Source organism: Dendropsophus ebraccatus, chromosome 10, assembly GCF_027789765.1.
Source record: "Dendropsophus ebraccatus isolate aDenEbr1 chromosome 10, aDenEbr1.pat, whole genome shotgun sequence".
NCBI lineage: Eukaryota > Metazoa > Chordata > Amphibia > Anura > Hylidae > Dendropsophus > Dendropsophus ebraccatus.
In genome coordinates, this window is record NC_091463.1 from 90,911,902 (window position 1) to 90,933,117 (window position 21,216).

At 45.0% G+C, this 21,216-nt stretch overlaps 1 protein-coding gene across 1 annotated transcript; it reads left to right on the forward strand.

Annotated features, from left to right (window-relative positions):
* The first annotated feature begins 510 nt into the window (after nt 1-510).
* On the forward strand, nt 511-20,115 carry LOC138766338 (uncharacterized). The gene is made up of 16 exons (XM_069943877.1): nt 511-540; nt 639-778; nt 1,383-1,432; nt 1,814-1,903; nt 3,873-3,983; nt 4,078-4,133; nt 5,692-5,825; nt 7,654-7,745; nt 8,970-9,053; nt 15,933-16,031; nt 16,173-16,225; nt 17,385-17,506; nt 18,256-18,305; nt 18,386-18,484; nt 18,978-19,071; nt 20,010-20,115. Exons 1-15 carry the CDS (start codon nt 526-528, stop codon nt 19,067-19,069), a joined length of 1,287 nt encoding a protein of 428 aa, XP_069799978.1. The 5' UTR covers nt 511-525; the 3' UTR covers nt 19,070-19,071; nt 20,010-20,115.
* The last annotated feature ends 1,101 nt before the right edge of the window (nt 20,116-21,216 follow it).

Consider the following 21,216-nt stretch of genomic DNA (forward strand, 5'->3'; position numbering starts at 1 on the left):
AAGGAGCAAACGAGCGCTATTAGCGCTCGTTTGCTCCTCGTTCCCCGCTCACTGCCGCCGCTATTCAACGCGGCGTCAGCGAGCGGGTGAGTGCGGGAGGGGCGGCGGGGAGCTGCTGGGGGGGCTGCCCGGGGGATCGCTGATCGTCCGGGCAGCCCATAGGATACAGCAGCGCCTGCTGCCGATGCTCCTATTCAACGGAGCGACGGCAGCAGATCGCTGCTATATCAGTCGCTTGTTTTTCAACATGTTGAAAAACAAGCGACTGCAACGATCAGCCGACATGAACGATGTCGGCTGATCGTTGCACTCTATTCCACGGGACGAATATCGTTCGTAGCGGTCGATATCGGCCGAATACGAACGATATTGCTCCTCTAAACGACCCGTGGAATAGGGCCTTAAGTCTAAGATGATTTTATGCTTCAGACCACCAACCATCTTTGAAACTGTTCTATTTTCTCAATATCTTTTTGTAGGTGAGGCCTCCAGAACTAGTCACAGTATTCCAGATGTGATTACTCTATGGGCGTCCCATTGGTTAGGTCTCCAACAGTCAGCCATATTTGTCAGAATACCCTTTTAGGGCTCCCTACCCTCTGATAATGATTTCTCTCATACTCCCTCCACTTCTGTAGAATATCTTTACCACTTGGCATCTTGTGGCTAAATCTCAAAACTCTATGGACCAACATTACAACGTGAGAATCCTCTACACTGCCCGACTGGAGATCAGTAAGAGAGAAGGAGAAATTACTCTAAAAGAGATCATCACAGCGTGAGTTGTAACCGAACATTCCCTTCTCCTCAGTGACCCTCTTGGTACTTGATCTAACATTTGTTCAACCAAATCAGCCATTTTCTAGAACCACCTTTGGTCGACCAGTCATCCAACCTGTATATACAGCATACTCTCTACTCTCTGCTAGGGATCCCAGCCGGAGAGTAAACTATGTGTATACACTCTGGCCGGGATCCCATAGACTGCAGTACAATGTAAGTTTAGTATTAATTATGGCCGTTGTTCCAAATCGGCAACAACAGCCATGATTAAAGGGGTTATCCAGTGCTACAAAAACGAGGCCACTTTCTTTTAGAGACAACACGACTCTTGTCTCCAGTTCAGGTGTGGTTTGCAATTGAGCTCCATTCACTTCAATGGAACTGAGCAGCAAAACCCCGCCCAAGCTGGAGACAAGAGTGGTGCTGTCTCTGGAAGAAAGTGGCCATGTTCTTGTAGCACTGGATAACCCCTTTAATACACAGCTTACGTTGTGTGAACATGGCCTAATAGTGCAATAGATGTCTAGAACAAAGAAGCAGAAATATCTCAGACACTGGAACCCTTTCTTATAGAATGTTCTGGCTTCCTTCCCCCTTAGGCCACAGGACAACGTTGTCTCAGAGCTGAAGTTTGGAGAACCAACTAAAGGTATTGACAAAAAAAAAAAATGTTAAAGTATCTAAACATGTGTAAGTGGTTAAGGAAACAATGGTGAGCACTTACACACATTTGTGTATAACTGGGTTCACACTGTGCGTTTGGTGTCCGTTTAATGGGGAAAAAACTAATTTAAAAAAGTATACATTTGTGCGCATCTGTTCACATCCTGTTTTCCATTGACTTCCAAATAAAGAAACAAATGGATCACAACGGATGTTGTTGTTTTTTTTAGCCACGTCAACCAGATTTTTATGTAAAAAAAAAATATCCGTTTTCGTCTGTTTTTTTTGTTTTTGTTTTTTCTTGGGGCTGACTGACCAAGAAATGCTATAATTCAAACTTTTTAAAAACTCTTTTTTTTTCCTCTAGATGGCAACATAGCCTTGATCTTTGACACTGATGATGGAGTGCTGCTTTTGGGGGTACAAACCAATACTGGAAGAACCTTATATCTTGCTTGTGAGTATGTGATGCAAACATATAATATATAGGCTGTATTCCTTATCAGTCACCTAGGCTTTTTATCATCAAGATAAGACACAGTACAGGCACACTGGCCTACTCTAAAATAAGAGAGAGCTCCTGGGCTACTCACACTGCGACTAAATCTAATGTACAATCTGTGACCATAGGGGAAGCTTACAAAATATATTTATTTTGTTTCTTTTTGACTTGAGCAGTTTTTTTTATAGCATTTAAAGATATGCTTTAGAAGGATGCCCCATGGACATAGACAACAGGAGACAGAAGCTGACCCATGAGTAGCATAGCAAAAGGGTTTGCAAAGGTTGCCATTGTGACTGGGCCCATATGTTAGGTGGCCTGTCCACCCTTCTCACTGCTTGCTCTCATTCTGTAGTTCCGCTGAATCGACTGTGAAAATGAATTGCTGCACATCGCTGCTACAACTAAATAGCTGGCAGGAGGAGGGGAGTCCTGTGCTCCCTGTGTGGTACTCGGCCAGTAGTGTTGATTGATAGTGTTATTTTGTCATGACACCAGCACTGTAGTAGTGCACAGGTGTGGTGTTGATACCGATTTATGTCCCCAAATGATCAATAACCTCCGGGCTTTCTGCGGGTCCCTTGGGCTCTTGTCACGGCAACCTGGAGTGGGTGAACCTCATGTGGTAGTTGACCCCCCCCCCCCCCCGGGATGTGGATACCACCACCCAGAGAAAGGGGAAAAATAACCCAAGGTGGATGGTGGTGTGGTAAGAGTGCAGGTGCAAACAGAGGAAACAGAGACCCATGTGTTTACTATAAAAATATAGAACAGTTTACTGAATGGAATTGCCAGGAAATAGTACACTCTATACAGATGTTGATGTGGGTGTCGTAGACTTCCAAGGTTACTTGGTTGTCTTGCACTGCGCAGTAGGATATGTAGACTTTTACTTTTGGTAGCTTTGTCCTACTGGGGTCGATTCCTCTTGTTTTCAGGAGATCGCTCTGCACTTTTTTGGGAGGTTCTTGGCGTGAGCTAGGGTGAACCTAGCTGGTCTTACTCACCAATTTCCCAAGAATATTTTGAATCACTCCTATCTTTCTAGCTGCTGCCGTCCGTCAGTTTCAAGTTTTTCTAAAAGCCGATCTACATCCAAGACAGGAAAATATATTCCTCATCATGCATCTCCCTAACTGGTCTGTTTGTGTACTCACCCCCTTAGTTTTCTTTCCTGCCGCTGCTGTCTTTACTATTGCACAGTAAACACAGGACTGTTTTTGTTTTTTTGTTTTTGCATCGCATCATCCCAGCAGTGATTAGGTGCATAGAGATGATGCAGATTATGTCTCCAAGTCGATAGACAGCTAACCCAACCCCCAGGGAGGAGATCAAATGTCCTGCGTCTACAAATAGAGGGGGGAGAGGGAGCAGAGTGTTGTCAGAGAGGACACAGAGAAGATGATTTTAGACATCCAAAGCTGTTAAATACAGGAAAAAACAGGGAAAGGGTGCAAGATAGGTTATACATGTGTATTAGACATAGAGTGGTATTTGGGGAAGGGGTATCCTTTAGAATATTGTTTTTGTTACCTGGATAACCCCTTTAAGGTAAGCTGTAAAAGACCTTTGATTTTATCTTGAATTACTCTAGAGCTTTTTAATAGTCAGCTTTAGTCAACTTTTTTTTTTTTTTTTTCTTTGTCCTTCAGTTCTCAGCTTCAGGGTTCAGATCTATAATAAATTCATAACGTGCTAGCCATTACTTTAGTAGACCTGGCGAGAAGCCTACTTGGGTCCTATTCTCGGTGCTATGAGGCCCTTTCACAACTTCTCCTCACAGGCTGAACATCTCCTTATTTCTCTTCCTCCTGCACTAAAACATTTGCACTGATAGGATGCCTGAATATCATCTGTATAAACAGAAGAACAGCATTAAGGATAACTAAAAGAGCTGATCTGTTCTCTCCTTTATGTCTAACAGCCAAGACACCAACCGTAAAACAGTTTTTCATCAAGAAATTTGAGGCCCAGGCTTTTTGCTTTGAGACAAAGTTTAATTACATCATACCAGGAAGCAGCAAGGACAATGGTGGTAAGAAACCAATACATGACCCCCCCCACCCCACCCCCCACCCTCAATATACACCCACTTCTAATTCCCCAATTCTTGTGTGTTTAAATTTTAGGAGCCGAAGCTTGTTCTCAGCATCTAAAGCAATGGGTGCCCACCACTTACCGAGACGTAAGTCAGTAGCTTTCACACACAGTAAAATAAAATGCTAATTCAATAATAAAATAGGTATAAAGCAGTGGCGTAGCTACCATAGAGGCAGGGTAGGCAGCTGCTATGGGGCCCATGCAGGAGGGGGGCCCAGGGGAGAAGGCAAGAGCTGTCCTGTGTCCCTCTGCTAAACCCCTTATGTACTGCAGTATGTATGTGACACAATTTTTTCTTACATGCTGTAACACAAAAAAAAGGGTTAACAAGCAGAACACAAAGGGGGAGATTTATGAAAGGGTTTAAATATACACCTGGTGTAAACTGCCCACAGCAGCCAATTACAGCTCAGCTTTCAGCTCTGGTAGGGTAAAAGAGGAGCTGTGATTGGTTGCTGTGGGCAGTTTACACCAGGGGGGACATTTATTAAGTCCGGCGTTTTCTGCTCCGGACTTAAAAATGTCCCCGCAGCTCCAGAACTATGGACATTTATGTAGAGGCGAACTGTCTCTACATAAATCCCGTGCGTGCCGGTGCGCACAGCGGGAAACCTACGCCAGCTGAGGGCTGGAGTAGGTTTCCTGCGTATTATTTGGCGAAACTAAAGATAAATAGCGTGGACTCTGATTCCGCGCCTCCCGTTCCGCCCCTCCACACCTCCTCCCCGCCCCCCTGGCGTACCCAGCGGAAAGTGCCGATTTGCAAATATTTTATTCGCAAAACGGCCATTTGCGAATAAAATATTCGCAAATCGGCACTTTCCGCCAAAAATAAATAAATACGTCGCTTGATATATGTACCCCCAGGTGTATATTTACACCCTTTCATAAATGTCCCCTAAATAGATCTCTGCTTCACTGCACTGAGAACCCCTGACCTCTGTTCTCAGCTGCCTGCCGCAATCAAGTAGGAAAATCTGCAGAGCTCCGTACAGAGGTCAGTGGTCATCAGTGAACCAACAGTAAAGCAGATATCTCCTTGTCTCCTGAACTTTGGGTCACTTATACACTGCAGTACATAAGGGGTTAAGCAGAAGGTAGTCTGCTCCTGCACCTATGTATTTAACTATAAGGGCTCCTAATGGGCCCTTATAGTGAAAAACAGTCGACTGACAGAGCAAGAAGCCATTGGCTCTCTGCTCTGCCAGTCACTTTTGTGGCTGCAGCCAGGATTCTGCCTCTGGCAAAAAGATTAGATTAGATTCAAAATACGTCCGCGTTTCATATCTATGGAGCATGAAGAGGAACGAAACTGTGGTCACCCAGATAGGAAGACAAGTGGATTTAAGTCAATGTGAGCCGTGAGGGATACATGAGAGAGTTGGGCTATGAAAAGAAAATATTAGAATATTAGAAATCTTGGGTCACCATAATCTGTCTCCTGGTCATCTAAGAAAAAGACGGCAGTAGGAGCGAGGATACACCTTCCACAGCCCCTCTCATATCTTCTGCTGTCTGTATCTTGAGCTCCATTCCCCATTACCAGTGGAGGCTACTACTATGGATACATAACACAGGTTCTGTACAGAGGATTTATACCACCTGATTTTTGTACATTTTTCACCAGCCAATCTTTATGTCAGTCTTTAGGTAAATGGGTCCTGATGGCCACCGCCTATGAAAGCCTGACAACAGCTCTACATCAACAGAATATATATAAAGAAATTACATTTACTCTTCAAAATAATGAAGTGCACCAGCTCATCTATTTGAAAGAGTGAGTATGACCTACTGGGAGTAGTAGTATTTGAATTACGGCTGTGAGAGTGTACTAAGCTAGAGGGTACCATCGGAGGTTATATGGGAGAGAGTCTAGTCTAGTCACATGACGGCCATACTGGAGTTATCCTAAAACATACTGGCCACAATGGAGTCATTCTATTACATGACAGCCATATTGGAGTTATCCTACCTCATGGTGGCCATTTAGAGTTATCCTACCACATGCCAGCCACATTGGAGTTATTCTATCACATGATGGCCACATTGGAGTTATTCTATCACATGATGGCCATATTGGAGTTATTCTACCAAGTCGGCCACATTGAAAGTATTCTAGCTATGTCAGCCATATTGGAGTTATCCTACCACATGCCGGCCAGATTGGAGCTATCCTACCACATGGTGTCCATATTGGAGTTATTCTACCACATGGTGGCCACATTGGAGTTATCCTACCACATGGGGGCCATATTGGAGGTATTCTACCACATGGTGGCCACATTGGAGTTATCCTATCACATGGTGGACATATTGGAGTTATTCTATCACATGATAGTCATATTGGAGTTATCTTACCACATGTCGGCCACATTGGAGTTATTCTACCACATGATGGCGACATTGGAGTTATTCTACCACATGATGGACATATTGGAGTTATCCTACCCCATGATGGCCACATTGGAGTTATTCTACCACATGGTGGCCACATTAGAGTTATTCTGCCACATAGTGGCCACATTGGAGTTATCCTACCACATGATGGCCACATTGGAGTTATTCTACAACATTATGGCCATAATGGAGTTATTCTACCAGATGCCAGCCACATTGGAGTTATCCTACCACATGCCGGCCAGATTGGAGCTATCCTACCACATGGTGGCCACATTGAAGTTATTCTACCACATGGTGGCCACATTGGAGTTATCCTACCACATGATGGCCACATTGGAGTTATTCTACTACATGATGGCCATATTGGAGTTATTCTACCACATGATGGACATATTGGAGTTATCCTACCACATGATGGCCACATTGGAGTTATTCTACCACATGGTGGCCACATTGGAGTTATTCTACCACATGATAGCCATATTGGAGTTATCTTACCACATGTCGGCCACATTGGAGCTATTCTACCACATGATGGCCACATTGGAGTTATTCTACTACATGATGGCCATATTGAAGTTATTCTACCACATGAAGGACATATTGGAGTTATCCTACCACATGATGGCCACATTGGAGTTATTCTACCACATGGCGGCCATATTGGAGTTATCCTACCACTTGGTGGCCACATTGGAGGTATTCTACCACATGCTAGCCATACTGGAGTTATCCTACAACATGGTGGCCACATGACAGTTATCCTACCACATGGTGGCCAAATTGGAGGTATTCTACCAGATGCTAGCCATATTGGAGTTCTGCTTCCACATAGTAGCCACATTTAGTGTCTTCTCTAGAACAGAAGAAATACAATTATTGCTGTTTCCAGATACCTGACACTGAAGACAGTGGGACTGGCCCAGGAATCCAGAATAGTCCAGTGGAATCAGGGACAGTTGGGGGTAGATAGGTAGGCAACTATACACATAGTCAGTGGTATGGATGCTATTTAAAAAAAAAAAAAAAAAAAAACTTTTCCCATTACATAGATGGAATATTGAGCAAGGCATGAAAGAGAAATAATAGTGAATAAATATGTTCAGATTAAAAGGGGTAATAGCACCACTATTCTCAATAGGCCGTGTTGGGTACTGTAGCTAAGTCCTATTTATAAAAATCATAAACCATTAATCTCATTTCAGGTTTTCCGACAAAGGATCTACAGGTTCAAGGACAAGAACCCAAGGCATCGATGCATATGTGGAAGAGACTACTGGACACATCATTTTTATAGGTAACACTTCACAGATTACTTTTGAGTGTCAAACCAACGTGCCAGGTTGTTGTGGGTCCCTTGGACTATCGGTACCATCACCCACAGGAAGGGGAAAAATAACCCAGTCCCAGTGATCTAAAAATAGGAGGTGCTTAGAGAAGTAACTAGAAGAGAGGTAGTTGTAGCGGTGCTTGAAGAGTGGAGTAGAGCAGAGGAGAAGAGTTGGTTGAAGGACCCAGACCCAGTGTAGCAATATACTCTGCCAGAACTTCAGAGAATACCTTATAGTGAGACATTTACTTGTACCCATGTTTAGACTATATCTGACCAGCTTGTGCCCTACAGTGTCGAGTAACCCGTCCTAATAGGGTGATACAAGCCCCATTTGTGGTTATCTGGTGGTGTCCCAGTTACCTGCACTGCGATATAGGATACATAGACCTTCCTTTGGTAGCTTTGTCCTATCCAGGCTACTTCCTCTTGTGTTTCAGAATACTGCCCTGCACCTTTTAGATGTGTTCTCGGCGTGGGGGGGGGGGTGCAATGCTGCCTCCGACCACAAGAGATACTGGCAGGGTAGGAAGCCCTACTAGTGGGTGCTGTGAGCCGTAGCTACCATGGAGGCATGTAGGGGTACGTATGAGGGTATTATATCCATATTAAAAGGTTATATATGAGGATATTATATACATATGAGAGGGGTATAAATGAGGGTATTATATACATATGAGATGGGTATATATAAGGGTATTATATACATATTAGAGTGGTATATATGAGCGTATTATATTCATGTGTTTTGCAGAAGTGGCCCTTGCCCCCCTGACACACGGGCCCCATATCAGTTGCGTGGTCTGCCAACATGGTACTGTTGCTACGTCACTGCTCATCATGCTAGGACAGACAAAATTTATCATGATAGGAATTGTAGTTAAGTGACAGCTGGGGGTCTGAAGGTTCCTCATCTCTGTCCTACAGCATAAATATACTTAGTAATCCACTCTATGAAAGGTTTAGGCAAGCGCTCTATACTTCTTTACTATTGTGTTGGGTAGCAGGGAAACAGTTCATGGTTTCCTTAGCCCCTTCTACAAAGATTCCCAGAGCATTTACATAATCCACCTCAGTGGTAGGGACTGTGACAACCAAGGAGTCCAAGGAGTCCAGAGTTTGTGTGTACAGTCCCCCATGTAGGATATGTGACACCATTCATCTCACCTGTCATGTCTTCTCTCTCCATAGATTTCCGACAGAATGAGACCACCGTCCACACAGTGAGCCCCAACTGCAACATTATCTCTAATGAGAAAAGACACCTTCTATACTGTATGTAACCTGTCACCTGTCCCCTACACAGAAATACTAGTAATAGTATAGTCTTCTATGGGGAATGGGAGCAGTGTAACAGTAGTTATATTCTTGTATATAGGAGCAGTATCATAGTAGTTATATCCTTGTATATAGGAGCAGTATTATAGTAGCTATATCCCTGTATATAGGAGCAGTATTATAGTAGTTATATTCTTGTATATAGGAGCAGTATTATAGTAGTTATATTCCTGTATATAGGAGGCAGTATTATAGTAGTTATATTCCTGTATATAGGAGCAGTATTATAGTAATTATATTCTTGTATATAGGGGGCTGTATTATAGTAGTTATATTCTTGTATATAGGAGCAGTATTATAGTAGTTATATTCCTGTATATAGGAGCAGTGTTACAGTAGTTTTATTCCTGTATATAGGAGCAGTATTATAGTAGTTATATTCTTGTATATAGGAGCAGTATTATAGTAGTATATTCCTGTATATAGGAACAGTATTATAGTAGTTATATTCTTGTATATAGGAGCAGTATTATAGCAGTTATATTCTTGTATATAGGGAGCAGTATTATAGTAGTTATATTCTTGTATATAGGAGCAGTATTATAGTAGTTATATTCCTGTATATAGGAGCAGTATTATAGCAGTTATATTTTTGTATATGGGGGGGGCAGTATTATAGTAGTTATATTCCTGTATATAGGAGCAGTATTATAGTAGTTATATTCCTGTATATAGGAGGCATTATTATAGTAGTTATATTCCTGTATATAGGAGCAGTATTATAGTAATTATATTCTTGTATATAGGGGGCTGTATTATAGTAGTTATATTCTTGTATATAGGAGCAGTATTATAGTAGTTATATTCCTGTATATAGGAGCAGTGTTACAGTAGTTTTATTCCTGTATATAGGAGCAGTATTATAGTAGTTATATTCTTGCATATAGGAGCAGTATTATAGTAGTATATTCCTGTATATAGGAACAGTATTATAGTAGTTATATTCTTGTATATAGGAGCAGTATTATAGCAGTTATATTCCTGTATATAGGGGGCAGTATTATAGTATATTCTTGTATATAGGAGCAGTATTATAGTAGTTATATTCCTGTATATAGGAGCAGTATTATAGCAGTTATAGTTTTGTATATAGGGGGGGCAGTATTATAGTAGTTATATTGTATTGTATATAGGAGCAGTATTATAGTAGTTATATTCCTGTATATAGGAGCAGTATTATAGTAGTTATATTCTTGTATATAGGAGCAGTATTATACTACTTATATTATTGTATATAGGAGCAGTATTATAGTAGTTATATTCCTGTATATAGAAGCAGTATTATATTAGTTATACGAGTAGTAGAAAAGAAAGACTGGGGCACTCACCAGGCTTACAAGCTGGGTTTATTGCGACTTCAATCCATAGGTGAGGGAGGACAGATGGAATAGCGGGCGCTTACACCCCCGGGACGACGTTTCACGCCCACTCGGCGCTTCTTCCTGCCGGGGAATCACCTGACCTCGGGAGGGGGAGTGTTTAAATACCGTTCACCAAAAATACAAAAAAGGTAACCAGTGACAAAAATAGTAATAAAAACACAAAATCATAGGCAACTATTGTAATCGTTGCGCTCGTTGAGTCCAAGCGGACCGACGGCATTTAACTTAGAGATCCAATAGACCTCTCTGGACAGTAGGCGTCTATGCCAGTCAGTGTGTCACGGCCGCGGCGGCTTCCCGGGTCCCGGGTTGCCGCCGCGACCGCCGCCTGTCCCGTGCAGCCGCCGGGGTCCTTGTGTAGGGACCCGGCGCTGCTGCTGCTTCGGCCCCTGGGGCGCCTCACCTCTCCTCCGTGCATGTCGCGGTCTGTGCCGGCCGGCGCGCGCGTCCCCGCCTCCTAGGGCGCGCGCGCGCCGGCTGTCTCAGATTTAAAGGGGCAGTGCGCCCCTAATTGGTTAGTGGCACCAATCACTCCCCTATAAATCCCAGCATGCCCTGTCCCTTGTGTTGGAGCCTCTACATGCTTCCCATAGCGTTTGGCCCAGCTCCCTGTTGTTCCTGATTCCTGTCCGCTACCTGGTCCCTAGTCCTTGTTCCAGATTCCTGTCCACTACCCGGTCCCTAGTCCTTGTTCCTGATTCCTGTCCACTACCCGGTCCCTAGTCCTTGTTCCTGGTTCCTGCTTCCCCGTTACTCTATTGCTCCTGTCTTCAGCCTGTCTCCTGCGGTCACGACTACAGACCTCTGTCACTACCATCTCCTGCCTACTGCTCCTGCCACGCCTCGCCTGCCATCACCAGCAACCAAGCCAGGGGTAGCTACCTGGGGGTCGCCTGCCGCAGCAAGTCCATCCCGCCTTGCGGCGGGCTCTGGTGAAAACCAGCGGCCCCTTAGACTCCGCTCCCTGGTGAGGTTAGTGCCATCGCTGGTGACGGTCCAGTGGATCCACTACTCCAGGCGTTACAGTAGGCTCCAACCATGGATCCCGGCGAGGTGCCTGATCTCCGTGACGTTGCCAGAGTGGTCACTCAGCAGGCGCAACAAATCCAGAAACAGTCGCAGCAGATCCAGCAACTCACTACCGCCTTACAGCAGCAGACTACTGCCCAGCGCACACCACCTCCTGACGCTTCTTCTTCACTCCGACTGGCTCTCCCAAGCAAGTACTCTGGGGACTCTAAGTTGTGCAGAGAATTCTTGACTCAGTGCACCATGCACATTGAACTTTTGAGTAGTCAGTTTTCCACCGAGCGCTCTAAAGTGGCTTTCATCATCAGCCTATTGGAAGGTAGAGCCCTGGCCTGGGCCACGCCACTGTGGGACCGTGATGATCCTGTTGCTGCCAATCTCCGGGCCTTCCTATTCAAGTTTCGCTCCGTCTTTGAGGAACCTGCCCGTGCTTCTTCAGCCGAGACTGCTCTCCTCAACCTCTCTCAAGGCAGCTCCTCTGTTGGTGACTACGCCATCCAGTTCCGCACCCTGGCAGCTGAATTGGACTGGAACGAGGCCGCCCTATTGGCCACCTTCAAGAAGGGTCTGTCTAGTCGAGTGAGAGACGTGCTCGCTGCCCGAGACCTGCCTACCTCCCTGAACGAACTCATTCTACTGGCCACCCGAGTTGATACTCGTTTTTCGGAGAGGGAGGAGGAGGTTCGGCATGAACATCTACTAAGCCGTTCCCGTCGCCATCCCCAGCTGGCGCCGGTTTTCCAGAATCCTGACCTTTCGATGTCCCAGCCCTCTCCTGAGATTCCTATGCAGGTGGAAAGGGCTCACCTGACGCCTGATGAAAGAATCCGGCGCCTGGAGCGGAATCTCTGTCTCTATTGCGGTGGTTCCGATCACTTCCGGCTGGGATGTCCCCTACGTCCCCAAACATCCGGAAAATGCTCGCACCTAGGTCCGGTGGGACAGGTGTCCCTAGGTGTGAATGCCACCTTTCCAAGTCTGTCTATGCCAGTTTCCATCCGGACTCCCTCAGGACAAAATCATCAGACTACTGCCTTCCTCGATTCTGGGTCAGCAGGCAGTTTTATTGCGGCAACATTGGTCCAAAGATGGCGGCTACCCGTGACACGACTAGCCAGGCCCCTGACTATCTCCTCGGTCACGGGCGAAATTCTTACCGACCGTGTGTACTACCAGACCGCACCTTTAGTCCTCCAGGTGGGTCCTTTACATCAAGAAGAGATATCCTTCTACGTCCTGCCCCATTCTTCCCCCGCGGTCCTCCTGGGACTCCCGTGGCTGCAAGAACATGCCCCTCAGCTGGACTGGAGAACCGGGGAGATTCTCAGTTGGGGTCAGGACTGTTCCAACCAGTGTCTCAAGTCACCTCAGACCAAGTGTACTATGTCGTTTTCTGTCCCTACCAAGCCTCTATCCGGCCTACCGGCAGAAGACCAAGACTCGGCGGATGCCTTCTCTGCCGAGGTGTACCCTCTCTCCGTACCCAAGACTGAGGTCATGTCCTCTCACCACCGGGAGAACTTACAGAAGGACCTCGTCCACAGACCCACATTCCCTTGCCACGTTTTACCGCCTGATCGCCTAGTACCAGTCGTCACCTCCTCTCTTCGGAGAGTACCCCCCGGAAAGACTCATGTTCACCCTGCGCTTCGAAGAGGTATTTTGAAGTGGGGACATTCCTCGTTGGAGGCCGGGCACCCTGGAGTCCGTAAGACCGGCCAACGGATCTCTCGCCACTACTGGTGGCCCAGTCTATCCCAAGATGTCAAAGACTTTGTGGCTTCCTGTGCCATTTGCAGGCAAGAAAGAGGGGGAGGCCAAAGGGGGGGGTACTGTCACGGCCGCGGCGGCTTCCCGTGTCCCGGGTTGCCGCCGCGACCGCCTCCTGTCCCTTGCAGCCGCCGGGGTCCTTGTGTAGGGACCCGGCGCTGCTGCTGCTTCGGCCCCTGGGGCGCCTCACCTCTCCTCCGTGCATGTCGCGGTCTGTGCCGGCCGGCGCGCGCGTCCCCGCCTCCTAGGGCGCGCGCGCGCCGGCTGTCTCAGATTTAAAGGGGCAGTGCGCCCCTAATTGGTTAGTGGCACCAATCACTCCCCTATAAATCCCAGCATGCCCTGTCCCTTGTGTTGGAGCCTCTACATGCTTCCCATAGCGTTTGGCCCAGCTCCCTGTTGTTCCTGATTCCTGTCCGCTACCTGGTCCCTAGTCCTTGTTCCAGATTCCTGTCCACTACCCGGTCCCTAGTCCTTGTTCCTGATTCCTGTCCACTACCCGGTCCCTAGTCCTTGTTCCTGGTTCCTGCTTCCCCGTTACTCTATTGCTCCTGTCTTCAGCCTGTCTTCAGCTCCTGCCACGCCTCGCCTGCCATCACCAGCAACCAAGCCAGGGGTAGCGACCTGGGGGTCGCCTGCCGCAGCAAGTCCATCCCGCCTTGCGGCGGGCTCTGGTGAAAACCAGCGGCCCCTTAGACTCCGCTCCCTGGTGAGGTTAGTGCCATCGCTGGTGACGGTCCAGTGGATCCACTACTCCAGGCGTTACACAGTGCCATCAGTAGGGGTTTTCACCCTCTCGAGCCCCATAAATTTGATGCAGCTAGTGTCTCCTTTGTGTACTGTACGTATGTGGTCAATTAAACGTGGCACACCTTTACCGGTCCTGGTGGAGTACATGTGCTCTTTATACCGGATCCACATCTTCCTTTTGGTTTTACCGATGTAAAAAAACATACACGGGCAGAAAATAGCGTAGACCACGAAAGTGCTTTGGCATGTAATGAAGTCCGTTATATTGATATCTGTGCCATTCAGCTTGACATATGGCTTATCATGCATGAAGCTGCAGTATCCACACTGCCTACACTTCTTGTTTCCTGCAGGTAAGGCCTGTCTAAGCCAGTTGGCTTCTCTGGGTTTGGCATTCTGAGCCATGTTGAGCACATCACCTATGGTTTTATTTTTTCTAAAAGTAATAACTGGAGGATTGCTAACCTTGGGGTTCAGATCGGAATCTGTTTCTAGTAACTTCCAATTTTTCTTAATGGCTGAGGAGATGATATTATTCAGGGGGGTATTTTGAAATACAAAAGAAAAACTAGCAGGTTTTATATCTTTGTGTGTGTGATATAGAAGAGTGTTTCTATCTAAATTAGCCGCTCTGTTCAGGCTCTCTGACACAATTTTCTCTGGATAACCTCTTCTGTGTAGCCTAGTTGCCAAAGACTTGGCTTGATTACAGAAGCTGTCATAAGAGGAGTTGATCCTTCTGAGCCTGGTCATTTGGCCGAAAGGGATTGCATTTCGTACTGCTGCAGGATGGGAGCTATGGTAATGTAAAAGTGAATTGCTGGAAGTGGGTTTACGGTATACGGAGGTATGTAATGAACCCTTTCTCGCCTCAATCGAGACATCAAGAAATTCTATACTCTGTCCCCCAAACTTGTGTGTAAATATCATATTAGAGATGTGGATCCGGTATAAAGAGCACATGTACTCCACCAGGACCGGTAAAGGTGTGCCACGTTTAATTGACCACATACGTACAGTACACAAAGGAGACACTAGCTGCATCAAATTTATGGGGCTCGAGAGGGTGAAAACCCCTACTGATGGCACTGACTGGCATAGACGCCTACTGTCCAGAGAGGTCTATTGGATCTCTAAGTTAAATGCCGTCGGTCCGCTTGGACTCAACGAGCGCAACGATTACAATAGTTGCCTATGATTTTGTGTTTTTATTACTATTTTTGTCACTGGTTACCTTTTTTGTATTTTTGGTGAACGGTATTTAAACACTCCCCCTCCCGAGGTCAGGTGATTCCCCGGCAGGAAGAAGCGCCGAGTGGGCGTGAAACGTCGTCCCGGGGGTGTAAGCGCCCGCTATTCCATCTGTCCTCCCTCACCTATGGATTGAAGTCGCAATAAACCCAGCTTGTAAGCCTGGTGAGTGCCCCAGTCTTTCTTTTCTACTACTCGTATTGCATACGCTATCCTGTTTTCCTGGGAGCACCCCTCTGCACAAGCATATACAGGCCTGATTTCTGGCAGTCAGCTCCAATACGCTATCATCGCCGGCAGTGCCGATCGCACTCTACCTCTGCATTATATTAGTTATATTCCTGTATATAGAAGCAGTATTAGGCTATGTTCCCACTTTGGGAACGGGCTGTCATATAAAGACAAAAGGTGGCAGTCTTTTCATATTGACAGCAGCACAGGGAGGAACAATGCTTTTAATAAGGTTTTAATATAATTCACATGAGTTAAAATACAACGTGAGACAGAAAAATACAAAGAAAGTTTTTCTTAAAACATTCTAGGTATAAACTGATAAGTTGTGAGGTCTTACAATACACAAATAACACAACCATCACTATATTGTCTCCTATTTCTATATATACTTCAATTACAGGTCGTGAAAACCAAGTGCCTACTCTCAGCGAACTGATTCAGTTTGTAAAGTTCTCGACTTGCCGGGACTTCAACAAGATTTTGATTCAGTCATCCTTATGTGAGTATCCGACTCTGGGATTTATCCTAGGGGATGGAGAAGAAAATGAATCAGTCATTTGCACCATCACACGTGGCTGTGTACAATCCATACAGTCTTCACGTCTTGGATTTTATGAGTTGCCTTTGTTTCACTTTTTAGTGACTTCCTGCTCTGAGATCCCCGCTGAAGTCAGTAACCTAGATGTGGAAAAGGTAATGTTACCACAATGTGACATAGTCCAAGGCATATCTTTATATAAAGTCACTGCAGTCAACCTCATTTTAGCACAGGAAGAAGTTGCCCATAAGCTCCTACTGTCCGCCATTACTGCAGACTTTATAAATCGTGTGTTCCTGATAGAAGAAGGCTCCAACAGCATCCACAATGTAAAATCTTCAAATACAATGTTTTGGCTCACCACAAGCTTTTGTCTAGTACTTGACAAAGACTCGTGGTAAGCCAAAATGTTGATGATTTTACATCATGGATGCTGTTGGACCCTCCTTCTACCTGTATTGTGACCCACTTCCTGGGATTGTGGGTCTTCCATTGTGCATTCATTTTCCAGCTCACAGAACTGATCGTTCGTTGCTTTTGGACTTCATTCTCTTTCCAGCAAAACATATGTTTCTGTCACAAGGGGCCCTTTCGGCCTCTCACGTCTTGGAGATCACTGTTAGGGATGTTTACAGCAGGTCACGACTAGAGATGAGCAAACCGAAGTGTACGAACCCGAGTTCAACGGAAAATTTTGGGTCAAACTCAGATTTAAGAGCAACCAAGACATTTGCCGATTTGTCGCAGCAAACCTCAGCAAAATTAAGCTATCCAGGTCTAAGAGCAGAAAAAAAGGAAGAAGAGAAGAGAACGTGGCCAGGACGTCTGAAGCCATCAACGGGAATGCACCATAGCCAATCAGGAGGCACAAAGGGGGTGGGTGGCCTGACCTGTGAGCACCATGCGTCCCATGAATGGGGTTAGCCAATCAGGAGGCACATAGGGGTGGGTGACCTGACCTGTGAGCACCATAAGTCCCATGAATGGGGTTAGCCAATCAGGAGGCACATAGGGGGTGGGTGAGCGGTGAGCTGCATGAATGACATTGGATAGGCAGGGAAAGAGAAGGCTCCTCGATGGTGACTACTACTTTATACCAGCAGGCAGGCAGCTCATTATTATCTCATCACCAGAGAATCTTATTCAGCATCAGGCAGCAAGGAACAGAACTGGACAGGCTTCTCTATCCTCAGTTTCCCAATCCATTATAGCTGACAGACAGGACTTTACACTTAACCTCTTCCATGTTACTTTAACTAAAGAGATTTTCTTACAACTATAGATCAGTTTTATGGTGTATTTTATTCCCATCAGATTGCCGGCACATGGAAGCTCGCCGCTGCTGCCGCCATTGTTACCGAAAGTGATAAGAGGTTTCCAAACTGGATACGATTTACCGTAAAGAATGGGGAGTTGACACTCACAGATGGCACCTGGTAAGAGACACATCCACAGTTTGCAGCATTAATCTATCAGCTTTAGAAGAGGACAACTCATGTGGAGCCAAGGCTGAATCAGCCTTTTGCAAACATTTATTTCCAACTTGATTCAGGTTTAACTTTACCAAGTCCTAGGAACAAAATGTTTCCAGTTGGTGGCACATGGTCCCATGGTGTTGCCACTCTGGTGGGAATAGGTTACGTCCTGAACCACTAAGATAGTCTCATTTTGGTATCAATAGGGTGCTGCCTCAATACCAGCCACTAAAGGACACCTCCCTGACACCATCATAGCTATAGTGGTTCATCAAAGTCTTGTCCATTATGAAGATCTACTTAATATGGGAAAGATACGTAATTCTAATATCTACTGTACCTGACACAGTAACCCCCTTGGAGATGTTAAAGGGGTACTCTGGCATGAGAAAACTTATGATATAATCCTGCAGTTATATTGGCTGAGTGAGCTGTTACTGCCAAGAAAAGTCCATCTTGGAAGTGGTGGCAGGATTGTTCAGCAGGGGATGGAGAGATACTGACGGAGGACATTGGGGAAGCATGGTGATTCAAGAATAGCTTCTATGTTATTTTCTATATAACAGCAGCTATAAATATAAAGTTTTCTCACACCAGAGTACTCTTTTAATTAAGATTTTATGCAATTTAAGGAGTAATTCAAATAATTTGAATTGTTTTGTAAAACATTTTAAATGAGACAAATTACATCTATTGTGATATCACTGCAGGACGGGAACAGCCAAGAAGATAGGAAATAATCAACTTCAATATACCAAAGGTAAGGACCATCTCACAGAACATCTCCCGAGATCATTGCATATACTGTTCCTGTCTCACAAATTGTTGGGTATTTCCCAGATAATGGACAAGTAAAGGAAATTAAGTTTCACGAACCTCTGGGAGACTCCCTTCTGATCTCTGTTAAAAGTGGCGGAAAGACCTCCTTGGTCCTCTACTGTAAGTGTCTGAGATTTTTCAGCAATATAACACAAAAAATGTGAAAGGATGATTTTTGTTATCTTATTGTTTCCTTGAATTAAAATGTTTTTTTTTTATACTTAGTTTATAGAATTTTTTTCTCTTTTACAATGTGTGAACCAGCCATTTAGTTTTCCTTAAAGGAGAAATCCGTCTATATCAAAAATCTCACAGGCGGCAGGGATAGGGGAGAAAATGTTTACCATTTCCTGTGCCCACAATGCACTGCATGGATATCCTGGAGCCTGGTGGGGGTCCCGGAGCATTTTATCCACACCTATAGTGGCTCATGGGGGTGGTGTTGTTGGGGCATCACCACTTGGGAGTTATTTTGACAGCCTGGGACCGTCAGTGAGTCTTTTCGCTCCTTAATGCACTGGGCCTAGGATTCGATATCTGTCCTCTCTGTACCTCCACCACCGAGTATGTTGCTCTGTCATCTATTGATTCTTTTCTATTACATGTATTACAGCTAAATCCAACCATGCAAGACCCAAAGCTCTCCTAAAGTTTAGACACCTTGCAGCCTGTACGTTTACCCCTGTGGTATTTTGGGAGGACTAGAGGTAAGAACTGGGTGGGCGGGCGGTGGTGCCACTTCAGTAGTAATCCCCAAGATTAAAGGATATGGGATCACTAGCTGATCAGGAGTGTCAAACCACCAATCAGAAAAATGAAGGCCCCTTAACCTCCAATGAATAGTGGAGCAGCGTATGTACTTGGCCATTGCGCCACTTACTGTCTATAGGACTGCCTATCTGTGCTGACCTCCAACAATTAACCTCCATTTTCATTATCGGTGGGAATTCCAGCAGTTGGAATCATCAGGTATAATGTAATATAGATGGGGGATAACTAGAGATGAGCGAACCTCGAGCATGCCGAACGTTCAGCATTTGATTAGCGGGGGCTGCTGAACTTGGATAAAGCTCTAAGGTTGTCTGGAAAACATGGATACAGCCAATGACTATATCCGTGTTTTCCACATAGCATTAGGGCTTTATCCAACTTCAGCAACCACCGCTAATCAAATGCCGAACGTTAAATTGTTAAACAATTGAACAATTGTTTATTTAGCAGGTCTTTAGTAAAGTTCTAGTAGTTCATTGATCTAGACTGCATTGATTTATTTGTACTAGCCTATTTACAGAAGTTATCAAGCGTAACATGGCCACTTTCTTCCAGAAACAACTCTTGCCTCCAGTTTAGGTGGGGTTTGCAATTAAGCTCCATTCACTTCAATGGAACCGAGTTGCAAAACCTGCATCCAAACTGGAAACAAGTGTGGGGCCATGTTTATCTAACACTGGACTAAATCTTTTTAGTTTTAGTGGGAAAACACTGTGGGATGTAGAATACTGAGCAGTTCCTCAAGGTTCTCACTTTCTAGGGGCTTCCCCAGGCAGAACATTACTTGACCAATGAACCCCTCACTACCCCCAGACCACCAGGGATTTTAAAATGGATGGAGAATTTACATTTGTCTTTTTCTCTTTGGTTCTAGATAAAATATCTTCAAGTTTCAAGTCTCAAGAGGCTTTTTGACATCTGCTGTGCCCTACAAGGATCTTAGTGATGGTTGTAGAATAAAGATCATTTTTGAGTATCCAGACTGGACTATTATTTGTATAAAAAAACATGAAATAAATCAATGGAAGTGATCTCATATAACTGAGAATATAAAGCTATTACATATTTATAGTAAATGAAGTATATTATACAATTAAATATCTTAAACTGATGTCAGGGGTAGCGCCCTCTGCTGTTCCTTGTTCTGCTGATTTCTGTGTCCACCTTCTGCAGCCTGCACTGGTGGACGCACATGTTCAGTTGCTAGCCTTCTCATTATGCATTGATACCCAGTTATAAATTTGTGCATCATATGTTTCTTTTATGGACCTACAAAAGTTTATATAGAGTAAGAACTACTATTATAGAAGTGTATAAAACTTTAAAGGGATTATCCAATGCTACAGAACAAGGCCCCTTTCTTTCAGAGACATTATAACTATTGTCTCCAGTTTGGGAGCAAGTTTTGTAACTCGGTTCCATTGAAGTGAATGGAGCTTAACTGCAAATTACACTTGAACTGGAGACAAGAGAGGTGCTGTCTCTGAAAGAAAGTGGCCATGTTTTTGTAGCACTGGATAACCCCTTTAAATAATAAAAAAGATAGGTGGGGATAGTTGGAAAGAAAATTCAGAGTGAAGGTAGACAGTAGAGTTGATCGAACCTTGGGAAATCCTAGGTTCGATCGAACTCGAACATTCACGAACGCGCCGCATTTAATTGCTGAAGCCTTCCCGGTCCGTGGGGAAGGTCCGAGGAGACTGCCCGGGTACCGCCTATTACCTAGGCTGAATCCCGGAATTCCAGGTGGTACCTGGGCTGTCTCCTCCTTCCGCACGGACTGGGAAGGCATCAATCAAATGCGGCAGGTTCGTGAATGTTCGAGTTCGATCGAACCTAGGATTTCCAGAGGTTCGCTCAACTCTAGTAGACAGGAGGTGCGCGAGCATACACCTCGTGGTTCTTGGGTAAAGGTAGCCATACACATTCAAGAACTGAAGGCCAAATGGTGGTCTATTGTACCTATTACATTTTTTTATTCTATTTTTTGTATATTTGAAGGGATGTTTACACAAATTAAACAAAAAAAAAAATAGAAAGAAAAAAATGTAGTAAGTTAACCAGACACCCTCCGCTCAGAG